This window comes from Suillus discolor (assembly GCF_016758755.1).
Source record: "Suillus discolor strain FC423 chromosome Unknown F5147scaffold_58, whole genome shotgun sequence".
Classification (NCBI taxonomy): Eukaryota; Fungi; Basidiomycota; class Agaricomycetes; order Boletales; family Suillaceae; genus Suillus; species Suillus discolor.
In genome coordinates this window covers 61,938-80,711 of record NW_024541305.1, presented here as the reverse complement: position 1 = coordinate 80,711, position 18,774 = coordinate 61,938, and the positions used below count along the sequence as shown (strand labels likewise).

At 50.9% G+C, this 18,774-nt stretch overlaps 5 protein-coding genes across 5 annotated transcripts; 2 read left to right on the top strand and 3 right to left on the bottom strand.

The window, feature by feature from the left end:
• Positions 1-2,746: 2,746 nt before the first annotated feature.
• On the bottom strand, positions 2,747-3,073 carry F5147DRAFT_582752 (uncharacterized protein; the record flags this gene model as incomplete). The annotated part of the gene is made up of 1 exon (XM_041431680.1): positions 2,747-3,073. A coding segment is annotated over one exon (327 nt), but the record flags the coding sequence as incomplete, so codon positions are not given.
• Positions 3,074-3,093: 20 nt separating this feature from the next.
• Positions 3,094-3,796, bottom strand: F5147DRAFT_655842 (uncharacterized protein; the record flags this gene model as incomplete). The annotated part of the gene is made up of 4 exons (XM_041434023.1): positions 3,094-3,150; positions 3,217-3,314; positions 3,362-3,501; positions 3,753-3,796. 4 exons carry the CDS (start codon positions 3,794-3,796, stop codon positions 3,094-3,096), a joined length of 339 nt encoding a protein of 112 aa, XP_041289127.1.
• Positions 3,797-5,290: 1,494 nt separating this feature from the next.
• Positions 5,291-7,465, top strand: F5147DRAFT_777355 (uncharacterized protein; the record flags this gene model as incomplete). The annotated part of the gene is made up of 2 exons (XM_041441968.1): positions 5,291-5,888; positions 5,964-7,465. 2 exons carry the CDS (start codon positions 5,291-5,293, stop codon positions 7,463-7,465), a joined length of 2,100 nt encoding a protein of 699 aa, XP_041289126.1.
• A 4,864-nt stretch (positions 7,466-12,329) lies between these two features.
• On the top strand, positions 12,330-13,040 carry F5147DRAFT_655840 (uncharacterized protein; the record flags this gene model as incomplete). Its single annotated transcript, XM_041434022.1, has 1 exon — positions 12,330-13,040. One exon carries the CDS (start codon positions 12,330-12,332, stop codon positions 13,038-13,040), a length of 711 nt encoding a protein of 236 aa, XP_041289125.1.
• Positions 13,041-14,492: 1,452 nt separating this feature from the next.
• On the bottom strand, positions 14,493-18,403 carry F5147DRAFT_839449 (CHAT domain-containing protein; the record flags this gene model as incomplete). The annotated part of the gene is made up of 6 exons (XM_041444221.1): positions 14,493-15,985; positions 16,028-17,483; positions 17,539-17,636; positions 17,684-17,823; positions 17,877-18,227; positions 18,291-18,403. The coding sequence occupies 6 exons, from the start codon at positions 18,401-18,403 to the stop codon at positions 14,526-14,528; spliced, it is 3,618 nt and encodes a 1,205-aa protein (XP_041289124.1). The 3' UTR covers positions 14,493-14,525.
• Between the last annotated feature and the right edge of the window lie 371 nt (positions 18,404-18,774).

Sequence of the window (18,774 nt, the reverse complement as noted above, 5' to 3'; positions counted from 1 at the left end):
TTTATAGTCGTGCTGGACTCGGACCTAGTTTATAGTCGTAGCGGACTTGGGTCTAGTTTAGCGTCATAGTGGACGTGTCGGCGAGAATCGAAAGGGGAGGAGACCTATTAGATCGAGAAAAAGGTGTGGAAAAGGTAAAAGCAATGATGAATTTACCCCGTCACTAGGACGTTGATCTACCACGATTAACGAAATTAAAAGTCCAATTCGAGTTCTCCGCAGTCAGGGTCATCAGAAGGAGAGGCGAAAATGAAATCGCCGATCGTCCGAATATATGAGGATCCGGGGTAATCTTCTTCGTCAGAATCAGAGTCGGACTCATTAGAGTCCTCATCAGCCGATAAGGCTGGATCAGGAAGCGCGGGGGGCGTCAGAGGACGCGCATTCAAGCGCTGGATCACCATGTCGAAATAGCTTTCGACTGGGTTCTGGTCGGGTTCAACCGACGACATTTGTACGTCGGCTGCTAGGGGTGTCGCGGGGCTTACAGCATGGCCCGGTTCGGTTTCGCTGTCGGACATAGGCATGTCCTGGTGACAGAGAGGGGTGGGTTCTTCGTTATCGAACCGGAGTTTCTTGGCTGCCGGTCGATCTGCCGTGAAGACGGCTCTTCCTTTTCCGAGAACAGAAACTGGCTCTCCGGAAAACATAAACTTCGTCTGAGTTTTCTCTGGTTCAGGGGCCAGTCTAGGGTGCTTGGCAGGGGGTGCTTCTGCGGTAGCGATAGCGCGTCCTTTGCCAAGGACGGACGCGGGTTCTGCCGAGAATGTTAATTTCGGCTCAGAGGCGGCGGAAGGCCTCTTCTTTTCATTATGAGTCGGGAAGGGATTCTTCGGGACTGATGGGGGCGCCAAAGACGTAGAAGTCTTGGCGGCTTGGCTCCTCACAGCTTCTTCGGGCTGTGGTGCGGTCTGCTGCGGCTGAGAGTTTGCGGCAGTCTGGGGTGTGGGTCCTTCTTCGGGGATTTCCACAATCGTGGCATAGGGCATGGCAGCCGGTGCCGGTGCTAGTTTATACTCTTTACGGAGTTGTGCTAGTTTATACTCTTTACGGAGTTTCTTCTTCGTCTGAGAGCGGTCAGCGACTCGCTTATCTTTCTTCAGGAAGAGGGGCGTCAGGCCGTTCTTCTTCCGTTCGGCATCTATATCCCGTTCCATGTCTCTGGATTCGGGGGTGGCGGCGAGGGTCAAGGTGGACGCCGTCCAATCTATGCAAGGGTTGTTGGCGATTAGCCATGGTTGCCCAAGCAGGAATTTATCTGAGTATGACAACTCAGCGAGGTAAAACCTAACAGGAGTTACCCGTTCATCGATCTTGACCGTGAGGGTGCAATATCGGGAGATAGGCCCTCCGGCCGTAGTAGATCCGTCCGCGTTAGTTACCGTGATTGGCTTCTTTAGCGGGTGCGAGGAGATGCGGTGCTTCTTGCAATAATCCTTATGAATGAAGGATCTGCAGGCACCCGAGTCAACGACCATGGAAGTCGTTATCGTTGCTTCTCGTCGATCTGAAATCAAGGTTACGGGAACCCGGAATTCGCGTTTCTTACCGATGGTCTTAATTGACCTAATCGGGTCTTCATCGACAATCTTTTTCCTATCTCGGCAGAGATTGTCACTGGCACGGTGGCCGGTCGTGTTGCAGTTGAAGCATCGCCTGCTGTTAAGGCGGATGCGGATTTCTTTCCCTTTGAGATGGGAGGCCGCGGCGATCTTCGTGCGTGTGGATGAGGGTCGGGCTTCATTCTTTTCTCGCCTGGCCAAGGCGGTCTTCGATTGATTCTTTTCTCGCCGTATCACGGCGGTCTTCATCGTCAGCGCCTTCTTCGGGGACACTACGAGTGTACGGCGCTCTTCTTCGGGAGTCGTCCGTGAGGATGATGCTATTTGGTTGGCGTAAGGCATGTCGTCCTCTACAATGCTGGTCGAGGCAAGGTGCGTATCTGGGTGTGCGTCGCGTAGATAGGCGACGATCAGATAGACTTTAATCTTTTGTTACGTCGACTGTTGGTCGGCGTAGTGGGAACTAGGATAGATCTTCTCAGCGACGAGTCGAGTGACTCTACTGAAGCTGAGCGTGGTCTGACTTTGACGGAACGTCAAAGGTTCCTCCGGCTATCTCGGTAAGACGGCGCTCGTCGAGATGCAGGGCTAGCGGATACGTGCAGAGGCGTATGGGAGCGACTCTGAAGTGCGGTCTCACACAAGGAAGCTTTGTTAGAGCTAAGATGAGCAAGTTCTTGGTAGAACCTAGTAGATTAAAGTGAAGTCTAATCTACAACAATGTGTGTACTTATACATAGTGTATCTAAGTATACAAGCTCAGTCTGTAATCAATAGTATATCGTGAATCTATGATAACCAGACATGAGGTTAGATAAAGTACATGAGGCTTAACCTCTGATCATACATGCGGCGCCAAGGGCGGCTGCGCATAGGTACAGGAAGCGCCAAGCGCTCCGGGTCTTCATACATGAGGCGCCTAGGGCGCTCCGGATCTTCATGAAGCGACATGCTGTATACATGCGCTGATCTAGGGTGTCCATGAGGCGTACAGCCTCCATGGAACAGGTACAAGGCCGTCTAGGCCAGGGGCGGGGTCATAGCATCAGGCGGGGTCATAGCGCCATGAGGCGGGGTCATAGCGGTCCAGACCGCTGTCTTTCTAGGCGCAGGCGGCGCACCGCCGCGCGGGGAGTCTAGCAGAGCGGGGGCAGGTGTAGGGAGAGCTGGGGCTCTAGTAGGTGTTACAGATCCCTGTAACAGAGAGGCAGTAGCTCATGATAGAGTTGGGCGGCTTCGCAAATGTCGCCAGCAGTTTCTTTCTTGTTGTGACGCCATTTCAGCGCTTGGGTGAAATTATATAGGGATAAGGGATGATTGGGATGGTGCTGCGGACGCAATGCAAGGGCATCGCAGAAGAGGGAAGTGGTAGTTTCAATGTCTTGAACATCATTTTGGATGTAGCCTTTGAGGAGAACCGACGCGAGGTTGGTGAGAGCCGCTGCGTGGTCTGGATGGCCGACCGGACACTGGTTCAGAACCAACTGAAAATGCTCTACAGCATCGTTCAAGAAAAAGACCCTCTCACATCTCACGTATCCGGCAAGTCGTACGTGGCCAGCATCTGTGTCTCGAGCAATTTTGCAGGCTACAAGGGACTATAGTTGGCGTTCTGTCAGCAAGACCTAACAGGACAGAGTCCAGGGTTGCTCACATCAAACAGTGTGCCGTTTTGATCGTCCGAAGCATGTACAACAGCAACCTTCAGTGTGATGGAAGGTTGAACACCACGCACGGCTGGGAAGGATAGATCTACGAGATGTCAGTATATGTGCATGAATGAGAAGTGAATCACTCACCAAATGGGTGATCTCCATGATCGAGTAGCTTATCCCATGACATTTGAAGTTTCCCAATGACCTCTCCACCGCCGAGCATTCGACCAAGCTCATAGGATGCCCTGATCTCTATTGACAATGCAGGGGAGGCATTTGATGGTCTATAAACCAATGATCAGTTCTCGCATCACGTCAGAAGATCTCCATGGACTGTACAGAGTTACAGTATCCTCCCACGCTACAGATTCATCAGACAATAGGACACTGATGGCTGATTTCCAGCGTCTCCTCAAGTCGACATTGATGGACACGTAAATGCCAGCGGGAATGCGCCTGGAGGGGACTCGAAGATTCTTTCCGTTGATGACTGTAGATAGATCATGAAACAGATACGGAGATGATATGGAGAGACTTGCCTTCAACTCTGATATATCGGCTTTCTGAGCTACCGGACATGATGTTACGATGCAGCAAAATGATGAGGATCGAGGATGGGTAGTGATGGACGGGATGAATGGGAAGGGAAGATGGGGGTAGGGATATGGGGACTGCAGATAGAGTTCTGCCCAGTGGGAGATTGAGGCCTAGGGTTCAGGTCACGCTGCACGTGTATTTTCATATTGTCAGTGGATGTTCGGCACGATAGACGCTGGTATGATCGCACAAGCGCTGGGAATGGAGATCACCGGCCAGGATTGGCAGAAGAATCTGTGCTAAAGTAGAGAATGACATGAAGAGTTCGCGGCGAAAGTGGTCTGCCAACATTGAAAGGAACATGCGAGTCTCAGAGTGATTGCTGCTCCTGGACTTGTATCGTACTACTCAGTTAGCACGCAAAGGCAAAATGTAGAATTGAGTATATTTTGTGAGGTAACGACAAAGGCAAAAAATGTCTATATCGCTGAAAATGGCGCGCAAAGAAAAGTACATACGACTGGTCCAATTGAGCTGACTGTGCCATGGGGGAAGGATGATCTTGCCTGCAGCGACTCGCGAGGAAGAAGAAAGAATAATGCAAGAATGCAACCAATTGTATTCTCGTTCGGTGATTGACGAACAAAGTATTGAGGAAGCTGTGACCGCTATCGGATTCACTGACCGCCGAGAGATAACAAACTGAACCCTGCGGAAAAGGATTATCCATTATAGGTGGCACTGCATAGATAGGTTGGCAGGTCCATAGTGTAGGGAAGCCGACAGGACCATACTTTGGCCAAGGATATGGTTATTGACATTAGTGCGGCTTGAGGCTGCAAAATGGCAGAGGTTACAGGAGCAAACCATTGCAGTAAACGTCTGAATGTGGAGCTATTCGAGGCAAGGGTGGTGTCTTGAATTGAACAAAGTGCAGAGCGTAAGATAGACGTGCAGATTCATAATATAATGGTTTATCAACAAGAAGGGCTAGATGAAGAAACAGACCAACACGCAATCATGTGACCCGTGTCGTAGATGCGCAATGTAAAACTTGGAACGCGGTCGATATGGGTTTACATTGATTCGTGAAAACAAAAGGCAAAAGATTGTGATGCTTGCAGAAAGGTTTAGCAGTGATCGAGAGGTTAGAACGTTCTAGGCCCGACTCACGGGCCTTTCCGAGACTGTATGTTTTATGTTCATTTTCCGACTATTCTATTATTCTGATAATCACAGGCTTCGTACACTACAACAGTATATAGAGTCGTACATTTGTACTTAGCCCCCAGATTGCTTTCAATTACTACTAGGCTGGTATCTGGTTAGTACTGCGAGCGACTCTATTCAGTGTTGTGCCGACATCTAAAGTCTTAACACTTCTACCTGCCGTCAAATATTTTTTAACCTTCCCCATTCCTATCTTAACTCGCTTGTAACCAAGCTCTTCTTCTCCCAAAACCTTTTGTCACTACCGTTGACTGGTCTGGCCCACCACGTCCCCGAACCGTGACGATGACAAAATCTACATCCACGATGACCTATAATACTCGCTCGCGCACTCGCGCTAGAGCCAGCTCAGTTTCTACCCCCGCAAGTGAAAAAAACGCACCGGTGAGAGACGACTACGGAAACTTTATTGTTAATATTATGACCTTAGCTCAAAAAGCAGCGCAGGGTTCCAGCTCAGCAGCCGGAACCCAAGCGCCTGTCGAATCTCCATTGACCTCAGTGGAAGGGTCCCCCGGGACCGAAATGGAGAGTCCGTCCGCACTGAGACCAACTCGCTCGTACAGCGACGTGGTCCGTGCGAGTAGCCCTGGGAGTGACCAAACGGTCGCCCAGGAGAGTACATTATGGCCTAAGCCAATGTTTAGTCCAGTGGGCGGTAATAATAATAATGAACTTGCGGAAAGCGGGGACAAGCACGTCAGAAATGACATGGCTAAGGAACCTGAGCTCACCAGCAGTGACGAGGACGATGACGATCGTCCTTGGATCCAAGTCTCCCGAAGAGGGAGAGACCGGGCCAAGACACCTGAAGGGCTCTCGAGAGAGTCATTAAGAACTTCGACTAGGCATGAAACTAACATTAGTAGTCTGAACACACCCGCCATGAGGGAAACGGACCTTGGTGAGAGAGCCTCTAAAGGCAAAGGCGTGGACCCCCGAAATTAGGGCGATGCGATGCTTGACGAGGAGGATCTAGACATTGAAGAGCAACAAGCCGCTCTAGAATCTTTCAAAACGGCGAAAGAGATCGCTAGTCAGACAGAATCATCTTCGGAAAAAGAATCACACCCACCCAATAAAGGGCCGGAGCCCACTATGTGGTACCGAGATGTCTTCGAACAAGCCGCACGTGAGCAACGAGCGGTTGACCAAGCCGTAAGAGTGACGGAGAATCGTCTAAGGAAGGAATATGACCTGAAATTAAAAAAGGTGTTAGCAGAAATACAACCTTCCAATCACAAAGTGCCGTCACAAAAGACACGAGAAAGGGCTGATAACCCTGTGGAAAAACTGGTCCAAAAAGTGGTAAATCCGGAGACCAGTCGAAAAGAAAGAAAACGAACGCCTGACGTGATGGAACCTGTACGTCAGGTAGCGCCAAAATCTTATATTGGACAGGCGTTAGGGCGTCTTGGGAGAGAGCGGGGCGATGAGGATAGCTCAGATTTGTCTAGCTCGAGCTCAGATTTGAGCTCTTCCGGATCATCGAGTTCCTCGAGCTCTAGCGAGGAGAATGACCGGAGGCGATGTAAAAAGCCCTTGAAAAAACAGTCAAGGAGCAAAAAGACCACTTTGAAACCGATAGCACCTACTGCGTATGATGGAGCAGTGGACTCTCTCGCGTTCCACCGGTTCATCACGGAAGGAATGGCATATGTGAAAGACGGACGAGTAAAGTCCAAGAAGAGGGTGTTTGTGCTGTCACACTACCTTAAAGGAAAAGCCCATGAGTTTTACATACGCGAGGTGTCTGGAGACCCTTACCGTTGGAGACTGCGAGAGTTCTTCACCGAAATGTTCAACTACTGCTTCCCTATCAACTTTAGGACGAAGCAGCATGAGAAACTTAAGAGGTGTTTCCAGAACGATAAGTCAGTAAGAGACTACGTGTATGAGCTCAACGAGCTCTGGAACATGATCGGTGATGTTGATGACCGGGACAGAGTGTCTCGGTTATGGACTGGCTTGTCCGCTGAAATCCAATGGGAACTCTGGAAAAAGGAGTTGAACCCAGAGGTGTCTACCTTCAAAGAGGTTCAGGCCGTGGCCAAGATAATCGAGATCGCTCATTTGGTTCCAATGGGGAGGGAGAAATGTCCCACCCAAAAGGACAAACCTGCCACTGTTGAGGTGTCAAGCGTGACGACCATGGGCAGAACGCCAAGAACCAAGGGAACTGGCTTCCTCCCCAGGAGGAGCAGAGACAGACGTCCTAATCCCCACAATAAATCGAAGGGACAGAGGCCATATCAGGGCGGGAGCATGCCCAAGGGAACGGGGAGGATCCAACCGGGTGGCAGTATTAGCCTGGAGGAACGAGAGCGCCGTAAAACGGAAGGACGCTGTTTCATCTGTGGGGAGTTAGGGCATGTTTCACGACAATGCCCAAGGAACACTCACATTAAATCAGAATTCCCCGGAAAACCGCCAGGAATACCCAGTTTTGGGATACACATTGGACCTAGTGACGAGGAATGAATGCGGCAACTGACGGAGGTGTCAGAACCTCCTGATGGCTTGTTCGTGGGATCAGTAGGGCTGTTCATGGAGGAGCCTCAGCTTCTCCAGGTACCTCCCATAGATTCCGCAGAGGACGAACCTAGTGTTCGATTCAGGGACCCAGTGGCTTGAAGAGCGGAAGACCTGTTACAGGGGCTGTGGTTCCCCTGGGATGGTTCAGATGACCGAACCCACGCAGTGGCCTGGAACGATCCGGACCGATTCTGGGTGTCAAAGCTTGAGAACGAGGACATCTACGTCGTGGTGGATTACCACCACTGTAGGAACGGCCCAGAGAGAATGAGAATACCCTGGCGTCGACTGGAAGACCCCCAGTTCCGAATTGATAGAGCCTACTGGTTGTACCTAGGGAAATTTTTTGGGAAGCATCAGAAATGGGACCGGCGGCTGCTGTTCAAGCAGGAGAAATGACACACGGACAAGAGAGCCCCCATGGGGACTCCAATTGAGGACCGCATCGAATGGTGGCTGGAGGAGTACATAGTTCATCCCGAGGACTACTGGTCCTCGTCGATGGACCGTTGTTTCGTCTGCGAAAGACTCAGCGGGCATACCTACTGGGTCACCGACAATGCACTGGCCTTAATAACTTACCTGTCCAGAGAAACAGTGCTACAGTGGCACTGGAACCCTGGGAGATGGTATCGTCGCCGCCTGGGGAAAGCGGCCCTGCAGCTAAGCAATGACTTGTTAATGGCTAATGACGGCCACTATGAAGGACTCACCAGACTGTTCAAGTCGCCAGAAGGCACCCAACCCACGTCCATCTTCACCGACGAAGTGCTAACCGATCAGGACGAGTTAGTGCCCTATCAGGTTGCCAAGCCCGCTGACGAATCCTCCTTGGACTGCATTGTGTTTGGAGTGCAGGTCGCGCAGGGTACATACCCAGCGTTACAATGCAACTCGGCGACCACCAGGGACATGGCTAGAGCCATCCCCAAGCCAGTGGTGGTGGTGGTCCACGTGAACGGGCGACCCACCCGGGCTCTGATCGACACGGGATCACTAGCGGATTTCATATCGTTAACGACAGCTGAGCAACTGAAATGTCGACTTACCGTGCTCGAAAAGCCATTAACAATTCAGTTAGCCGTTCAGGGATCAAGGTCCAAAGTTAACTACGGCACCGAAGTTCGGTTTCAGTACCAGAGTATGGACTATTGTCGATACTTCGACATGATCAATCTGCAGAACTACGATTTAATACTGGGAACTCCATTCTTGTATCAGCATAAAGTCACGATCGGGTTTAACGCACCTAGGGTTATACTCGGTAGTATCGAACCACTCCCATTGAAGGGCAGTGGAGTGATCACGTTGCCCGGAACCCATGAGATCACAATGGGCAGAGAAGCGAAGTTCATACTTAGCTTCCGGACGCTGGCAAATGACAAGTGCGGGGAACACTGTCCCTATGCTCTTTATATGGAAGCCAGGGACCGACCGTTTGAGAACTGTTGTCGACCTTCGTGAGCGTAATAAGAATACGCGTAAGCTAACATCACCTTTGCCCGACATGGACGGCATACTGCGACGGGTTGCGCGAAAGCCATACCGATCGCTGATGGATGGCCAGGACGCCTATGAACAAATCCAGGTGATACCAGAGCATGTGCCACACACAGCTATGACCACCCCGGACGGCAACATGGTCAGTCACGTTCTACAGCAAGGGGATTGCAACGCCCCCGCTACTTACCAGGCTGTAATGAACTACCTATTTGGCGAATACATTGGAATCTTCATGGATGTGTACCTGGATGATATCATCGTCTATTCGGACACGCTGCACGAGCACATCGAGCACATACAGAAGATTGTGCAGATCTTGGAGCGTGAGCAGCTTTTCCTGAGTGAGAAGAAACTCAAGTTCTTGCAGCCAGAAATGTGGATCCTGGGACGGATCGTTAGCAATGACGGAATCCGTATGGATCCCGACAAAGTAGACAATGTTCTGAAATGGAAGCCACCCACCAATCGAGACCTCTGTCGCGGCTTCATCGGTGCGGTGGGGTATCTAGCGGATGATATCCACAAGGTACGGATCCCATTGGGTGTGCTGTCAGCCGTATGTGGGGACACAGTGCCTTTTCGGTGGGACGACACCGAGCAGCGGGCCTTCGAGGAAGTTAAGCAATATGTCGAAGCATGTGCGAGACACAGTAGAGTGCCACTCACCTATGGTCCAGATCAGGAACAGGTCTGGATGATGATGGATGCCTGCCCAATGGGCATTGGAGGCGTCATCGCACAGGGTGTGGAATGGCGCAAGGCGAAGGTTGTGGCCTTCTACTCGGCCAAGCTGAACGCGGCACAGCATAACTATCCTGTCCACGAGCAGGAGTTGCTGGCGGGCGTCGAAACGATGCTGCAGCACCGTGACATCCTGCAAGGATGTCAGTTCGTTTGGCTGACTGACCACAAAAGTATAACGCACCTGCTAAATCAGAAGAACTTATCAAGTCAACAAGCTCGCTGGATGGAGAAGCTAGGGGAGTTTGACTTCGCCGTGGAATACCTGCCGGGGGCACATAATATACTCCTGGATGCCTTGTCACGTATGTATGACTTCGATGCTGCAGGGACAGTGCAGGCCGTGAGTGAGTATGTCGCTTATGACGATGGTTCCCAGCCCACCGACGTGTCTGGCCTTGTCAGCATGCCCGTGTTGGTTGGGGACGAAGCTCGGGTGACCGTGCCCCGGAGGAGTGCCAGGATGGCTGCGAAGGCTGCTGATGGTCAGCAGGCACCAAGGCCCCCACGGGACAGGACAAGGGGGTCTTCAGCGGCAAAGAAGGCTGCGATGATGGCCCAGGACGACCCAACATGGGATGTCCTGGAGACAGCGGTGGATGCCTTGAACAGACCAGTGGCGACGCCAGTCGCTAACATCTCGACAACGCATGCCCGCAGACCTAGGGTACCCGTGGAGCCTGCCGAGACTGGCCGGCCTGAGACCAGCGCTGAGTTCGCACAGCGGGTTAAGGACCGATTCGTGTTGCATGGCCCTCGTGCAGCGGCTGCAGCGCCCCCTGCCTCACGAATGGAGGGGAGGGAGCAGCGGGAACCACCACAAACGATGGACATCCCAGCCAACGACGACGAGGAACAATGAATTCCAGTCACATACCCACATGAGGTTGGGCTACTGGATGAAATGAGGCATCAGTATGGGCAAGATACCATGTTCAAAAAGGTACTAGACTCACCCAAAGAATATCGAAACTTTGAGGTCAAGGACGGGTTGATTAGCGTCAAACTAAAAGACCGAACAGCTCTATGCATACCGGACGTGAAAGTAGGGAACAGGTGACTAATTGAAGTCCTAATTGATCAAGCGCACTCATTGTTAGCACACCTCAGGGCAGACAAGACCTTGTCGTACCTAAGGGAACATGTCTGGTGGAGGACTATGGTCCAGGATGTGCAGGCGTACTGCAGATCCTGCAAGACCTGCCAGCGCAGTAAGCCATCGAACCAAAAGCCCTATGGGCTGCTGAACTCACTCACCGTACCATCCCATCCTTGGGAAGCCATTGGCGTAGACTTCATGGGGCCGTTACCCCCATCTAAGGACCGAAACAGCGAATACAATTCGATAACTGTAATCATCAATCTGTTAACGGCAATGGTACATCTGTTAATGGCGATGGTACATCTCGTGCCGAGCAAAACGACTTACACTGCCAAAGACATCGCCGAACTCATGTTTGCCGAAGTCTACAAGTATCACGGGATACCTAAAGCTATCATCAGTGACCGGGATGTGCTATTCACTAGTAACTTCTGGACGCACCTCAATAAGCTTATCGGCGTCCAGCTGAAGATGTCCAGCGTGTACCATCCGCAGACCGATGGCGCCACGGAACGAGCCAACCGAACCATCGGCCAAATGCTGAGATCCTGTATCGGCCCCAACCAAAGAGATTGGGTGTCCAAATTGCCAGGCATAGAGTTTGCCATAAACTTGGCAAAATCCGAGTCGACAGACACTTCACCATTCCTCGCAAATGGTAGACGACCCCGGGCAATGGTATGGGAGACAGCCGGGTCCCAAGAGTACCCGGGAGTGCGAGCCTTTGCTCAAAAGATGAAAACTTCAATAATGTCAGCTCATGATGCAGTGATTGGGGCAAGGGTGAAACAAACTCACGAAGCTAACAAATGGCGCTGTGCGTGCCCACTAATAAAGGGCGACCTAGTCTATGTATCAACTAAGAACATCTCCTTACCCAAAGGAACGGCAAGAAAACTCGTACCTAAGTATATCGGGCCCTACCGAATCAGCGAGGACTACTGGAACAACTCTTACAAATTGGAGCTGCCCAGCCGTCTCCATCAGCGAGGGGTACACCCAGTATTTCACTCCTCGTACCTGAGGATCCACGTCCCTAGTGACGACAGACTGTTCCCGGGCCGAATGGAGACGCAGGTCGCTGACTTTGAGGACGCTGAATCAGAGTGGGCAATTGACAAAGTGCTGGCCCACTCCGGCCGACGTGCGGACTCCACATTTCAAATCCTGTGGAAGACAGGAGATGTTAGCACGCTACCATACGATCAGGTAGCCGAATTGGACGCACTGAAAGACTATTTTTCAGTCTTGGGCATCGATGATGTTTCAGAGTTAGGGGAAGGAGCCGGGAACCCTCCAAAGGAGGGCTCTCAGGTGACAGTAGGTCACTTGTCCTTGGCGAGCACAGACTACAAAAAACGCACCCCCGTCAGCTCCACCTCAGAATCCCCCTCTCCCAGCACCACTCACGAATTCCTTTACAACTTCATCACCCGCGCAGCTCGAAATCTTATCCCTACCGCCATGGCCCCCATCCTAACACGCATCGGAGCTCGTCGCTATACTCTGCCTAACGGGCTAGGCAATGGAGACTTGATGGTCGTGCTTGACATGCTCCGTGCGTACCTGGAGCACGACGCCCACCTGAGGTCCGGTACAGCCGCGGATCGTGCGTCACCAGCTGGGTACGGGGACTTTTCATTATCCTTCAATATGCTCCAAACAACCAACGGGCTCACCTCACGTGTCGCGGAAGAGTCCTCAGAGGGGCCATGCATCAGTGGCCCATCCCCATCACTCACAGACCTCATTGGCGAGGAGGTACCACCAGCTCAACCCGTTCACACTAGCGCCTCCCAACCTCCGTCAGACGGACGCTGGCTCAGCTCCAGGAGGGCCGAGCTGATGGAGGAGGCCCTATGGATGAACCTAGAAACCTCCAAAAGGCAGAGGGAGTGGCGCGACCGTAGCATTGCCGAGCGGAAGGCAGCTAAACGCGCCCGTCACACTATGAGCTCACTGCCCGACCATCAGACCACAAACAAAGGAGAAGGGACCAGCGTTATACACACCGGTTCTACTCCCCACTCTCCCCCATCTGCCACTACCGTCAGTCCACGCCACCTGAGCCAAATGGAGGTAGACAATGACGAGGCCCGAACGCATACTAGCGAGAGCACCAGAGGAGACACAGAAAAGGGAGCGAAAGGGAAAGGGAGGGCCACTAAGAAATGAGGATGTGGACACATCCTGGAGGGGAGTATGTGACACTTGCAGAAAGGTTTAGCAGTGATCGAGAGGTTAGAACGTTCTAGGCCCGACTCACGGGCCTTTCCGAGACCGTATGTTTTATGTTCATTTTCCGACTATTCTATTATTCCGATAATCACAGGCTTCATACACTACAACCACTGTGGAAAGGAAAGCCCATGAATTTAAGTAGGAGAAAACGTTGAAAATCAATAGAGAGAGCCACTGAAACTAATGAGGTAGTGCAATGAATCGACAGCCATTGAATCCCCCGAAAAGACGATGGACATCAGTGGTTGAATCACTGATTGTTGTCGTCATGGCCACTGAATTCAATGCGGCAAATCACTGACTTTCGATGGTGCGGCCACTGATTATTGACGACATAACCATTGAATTTGATAGGGTATTTGTATTTAGTAAAAGAATATGGCACCAAGTTATGGGTGCCCACAGGTATACTCCATGTACATGTACCATTTAACCCAGGATAATTTGCCATTGGCAGGGATTGAACCCAAGACCTCCGACAACGATAACTGCATCATTGTTACTGCTGGGCCACAGGACCATTTCTATATATCAACAATAATATAAATATATCCAACGATCACATGACAAAAAAATGCCAACATGTCTACCTTATCCGAGGAAGAGCGACAATTCCACTAAGTCCGTTTCACTAATGAAATTCATATCTCACACCACTGAGATTCATTGGCTAATCTTTCACATTTTGTTGTTTTCTCCGCATCATTTCATAGGTCGCGCCCATTTTTTTTGGTGGTCCATTGAAATTCATGTGTCATGCCATTAAAATTCATTGGCCTAACCGCTAGATTTTATTGTTTTATCTATCATATTTCATAGTCACATATCATTGTTTACACCACTGAGTGCTCACACTGGCAATGAAATCTATGGTATTAGCCGAAACAATGAATACTCTTGCTGGTGGATTCTGTGTTACACACATTGAGGCTCATTGGTTCAGTGCTCGAACCACTGAAATTCATTGTTTCTACTTCCCACAGTGCAACAGTATATAGAGTCGTACGTTTGTACTTAGCCCCCAGATTGCTTTCAATTACTACTAGGCTGGTATCTGGTTAGTACTGCGAGCGACTCTATTCAGCGTTGTGCCGACATCTAAAGTCTTAACACTTCTACCTGCCGTCACAAAGATAAAATAGGTAACACATCACGCATCTAAGCCGGTGCTATATACACCCGACATAGGCATATAAGGGGAAATCAGACATCGCCCAACTTATAAGGTGAGTATTGTCATATCATGCTTGTTGGTTTTCAGTGATGTAGTGAACATTCTAGTCGACGAAAAGACGACGGGGTATACGAAAATAAGATAGTTAGAGCGCAAGAATATGATATTGGAGTCATTTTCACAACAGATCGCAGATCAATAGCTTGTAAATGTGTACCAGACGACATCAATACGAGGTAGTAGAACTACACACCAATATGAACGAAAACCATCCTCTGCTCCAGCGGCACTGTCGTCTTCACTGCGTGTGTGGCACGGTTCAGTGCCCAGGCCGCCTTAGTACAGTCCATCACACCTCCATCCTTCAAATCTGGGAACATATTCTCATAGAAGGCTTTGACGACGTGTTTTGCGACAGAGTCGTCGACCTGCCACAGCGTCCCAATGACGCTCTTGAATCCCGAAAACTGAAGACCGGCTGCGAGGTGAATCACTTCGTCTGGAGTCTCTTCATCTCCGACGGCGGTATGACACGCCGATAAGAACGCGAACTCAGCGTGCGGAATATCTCTCTCCATGATATCGAGCAGCGTCAGATCTTCGTCTCTCATGACGAAATGCGAATTGTAAGGCTGCTTTGGGTCCTGCTTGCCATGACAAGCTATGTGCACCCAGGTGTTCTGCTGCAAAGCTTCGAGTGCACCTGCTCGTGTGGCTGCGTCGCCAGAAATAGTAGTGTGTTTGGCCGTCGCAGGGACGAGCTTATGGACAAGCTCGAGTTCGCTGTCGACGGTCAAGAGTACCTTGCCTTTCCCTGCACCCGGTTGACCTTGTCCGATGGCTACAAAGGACGGAGGCATACGCTTCTTCATCAACTGTCTAGATCTGACCAGGGCCGAAAGTGTGGGTGTGTAAGAGCAGATGTAGAGATCCTCCAAGCATGGTTCCTTCCCAGAACGATCTGCCTTTGTTTGAAAGGGGTGAGCTGCATGGAGAGGAATAGACGTGAAAGCTGCAGTTGGACACAGCCAGATTCGAGAGCGACGCTTTAGTTTGAGGACGTGCTCGAGTACTTTGACGATGGGTAGCATGATCTCGTCCCATAATATCCGCAAGAGAACTATTAGATCCGTCCTCGACTGCGTTGGAGTCATCTGAGATGCGTCTCGTATTGCCCTGGCGAAGCGATCCTTGAGAATCCTAAGATCGGTGAGAGTAACAGGCAAAGGAACATGATGAGGGTCTCCTGATGTCGGGACGATGATAGCGCTGCAAGAGTATTGACTCGCAATGAGGATGATGACCGGACCCTGGCGCGTTGCTGCTTGCAGGTCTGCGTACAAAGGTGGGAGCAGGAACCGCGAGAACGTCGGAACATCACGTATCTCAGCTACCGTAGTTTCCCATTGCCTTGTAAGTCTCCTGTACTCTATTGCTGCCCGATCAGCAGCAGCGCCGTCGGTGATGGTTGCAGAACTCTGTGCTGCATTGGAAATGAGTTTGCTCAGTTCCAAATAATCGTGCGCAAGTGTTGGATTTGCTGACTGGAGGTCTTCAATTGGAGTCCTGAGTCGAGATGCCAGCGACCATTGCTGGCCACGACCCTGCTCTGCGAGTTCGACTGCGTGTCGTAGATTGTCATTGCGGATAGCGCACGATGCTGCATCTACAGGGAGCGATCTGACATCATTGAAGGCAGCAGCAGCTTCGCGTCAGGAAATTGTCGATGATTGCATTGCCAAATGACCATCAAGAAGGTCGAAGTATGTGTTGTAGGCCTCCACTGCGGATGTATGACTGTGCGTTTCTGCAGCGGCGACCCATCTCTGGGCTGTTATAATGCGCCACGGAAAGCCCTGAGTAGGGTGCCTTGATGCCAGCCTGGAATTGTCCACTGCAAGAGCCAAATCAGCAGGATCCTGTAGAATCTGGTAACGAGACAAATAGGCCTCCTGCAGACACATGTAGTTGAAGTACCTGTCCGGGTGCAGTGAAGACAGAGCCGCCAATGAGTCTTGGCAGAGAGCAATGGCCTCCTCGACATCTTCTTTCTCCCGAGTCTCCATGAAACGAGAGCGGAGTGCCGAGCTCAGATTGGAAAGAGTTAGATGACGCCATGGATGGTCAAGCCCCATTAACCGAAGGGATTCACGATACAGATCAATAGCCTCGTTAAGATACTCTCTGACTTGCGATTCGTCATATCTAGTTTGAAGCGCAAGGGCAAGGTTGTGAAGCGTGGTGGTACGACATGGATGCCCAAGTGGGCGCAACGTCAGTGCCTCGCGATAGAGGCTGATAGCACGGGTCATGTCTTCAATATCGCCGCGTTTGAAACGGCGGACGAGGGCGCCCCCTAGGTTGTCCAATGAGTAATGACGAGATTCGTGCCCAACAGGGCGCAGTTGCAGCGCTGCTTCATGCAAAGATATGGCTTCATCAAGGTCATTATGATTGCCTCGGTGCCCAAAGCGGGATAAGAGTGAAGAGGCCAAGTTGTTCAGGTAGGTATCACGGTCAGCATGTCCCTCGGGACACAGAGACACGGCTTCACGACCAAGTTGTATGCTCGTGTCAAGATCATCGATGCTGCCGTGCCGATCAAAACGTGCGTCGACTGCTCGTGCAAGCTCGTCGAGGGTTCTAGGACGAAGTCGATGGCCCAGAGGACAGAGCTCGAGGACGACTCTTCGAAGGTGGATGCCTTCATCGGATGCGTCTGTTGGAAGATCATTGCATTCGTCGATCACATAATCAACACCTTTTTTCCTTGCTGCGATGCTACGAAGGTACGTGCCCTCTGGACAGAGAGGCAGTAGCTCATGATAGAGGTGAGCAGCTTCGCAGATGTCGCCAGCGGTACCTTTCTTGTCGTGAGACCAATTCAGCGCTTGGGTGAGATTATATAGGGATAAGGGATGATCGGGATGGTGCTGCGGACGCAATGCAAGGGCGTCGCGGAAGAGGGAAATGGTAGTATTAATGTCTTCGACATCATTTTCGATGTAGCCTTGAAGGCAGGCCCACGCGAGGTTGGTGAGAGCCGTTGCGCGGTCTGGATGGCCGACTGGGCACTGGTTCAGAACCAACTGAAAAAGCTTCATAGCGTCGTTCAAGTCAGAGACATTCTTGCTTTTCGTGTATGAGGTAAATTGTGCGTGACCCGCATCTGTGTCTCGTGCAATCTCGCAGTCTACGAGGGACTATGGTTGGCGTTCCGTCAGAAAAGCTAACAGGACAGAGTCCGGGGTCGCTCACATCAAACAGTGCGGCATTCTGATCGTGACAAGCGTGTACAACGGCAACCTTCAGTGTGACGGAAGGTTGAACACCACGCACGGCTCGGAACGATAGATCTACGAGATGTTAACATATGTGCATGAATGAGAAGCGAATTACTCACCATATGGGTGATCTCCATGATCGAGTAACTCATCCCACGACATTTGAAGTTCCCCGATGACCTGTCCACCGCCTAGCCTTCGACCAAGCTCATAGGATGCCCTGATCTCTATTGCCAATGCAGGCGAGGTATTTGATGGTCTATAACAATGATCAGTTCTCGCATCACGTCAGAAGATCTCCATGGACTTTACAGAGTTGCAGTATCCCCCCACACTGCAGATTGATCAGATGATAGGACACTGATGGCCGATTTCCAGCGTCTCCTCGAGTCGACATTGATGGACACGTAAATGCCAGCGGGAATGCGCTCGGACGGGACTTGAAGATTCTTTCCGCTGATGACTGTAGATAGAGTGTGAGGATCACGAAACAGATACGAAGATAGTATGGAGAGACTCGCCTTCAAGTCTGATGTATCGACTTTCTGAGCTACCAGGCATGATGTTGCGATGGAGCAAAATGATGAGGATCGAGGATGGATAGAGTGGTGGACGGGATGGATGGGAAGGGAAGATGGGTGTAAGGATATGGGGACTGCAGATCTGCACGTGTATTTCCATATTGTCAGCGGATGTTTGGCACGATAGACGCTGGCATGATCGCACAAGCGCCGGGAATGGAGATCACCGACCAGGATTAGCAGAAGAATCTGTGCTAAAGTAAAGAATGGCATGAACAGTTTGTGGCGAAAGTGGTCTGCCAGCGTTGAAAGGGACATGCGAGTCTCAGAGTGATTGCTGCTCCTGGACTTGTATCGTACTACTCAGTTAGCACGCAAAAGCAAAATGTAGAATTGAGTATATTTTGTGAGGTAATGACAAAGGCAAAAAAACGTCTATACCGCTGAAGACGGTGCGCAAAGAAAAGACGAATGATTACATACGAGTGGTCCAATTGAGCTGACAGTGCCATGGGGGAAGGATGATCTTGCCTGCAGCAAGGAATAAGAAAGAATAAGGCGAGAATGTAACCAAATGTATTCTCGTTCGGTGAAGGATGATTAACTAACGAAGTATCGAGGAAGCTGTGACCACTACCGGATTCACTCACACATTGAACCCTGCGGAAGAGGAATATCCACTATAGGTG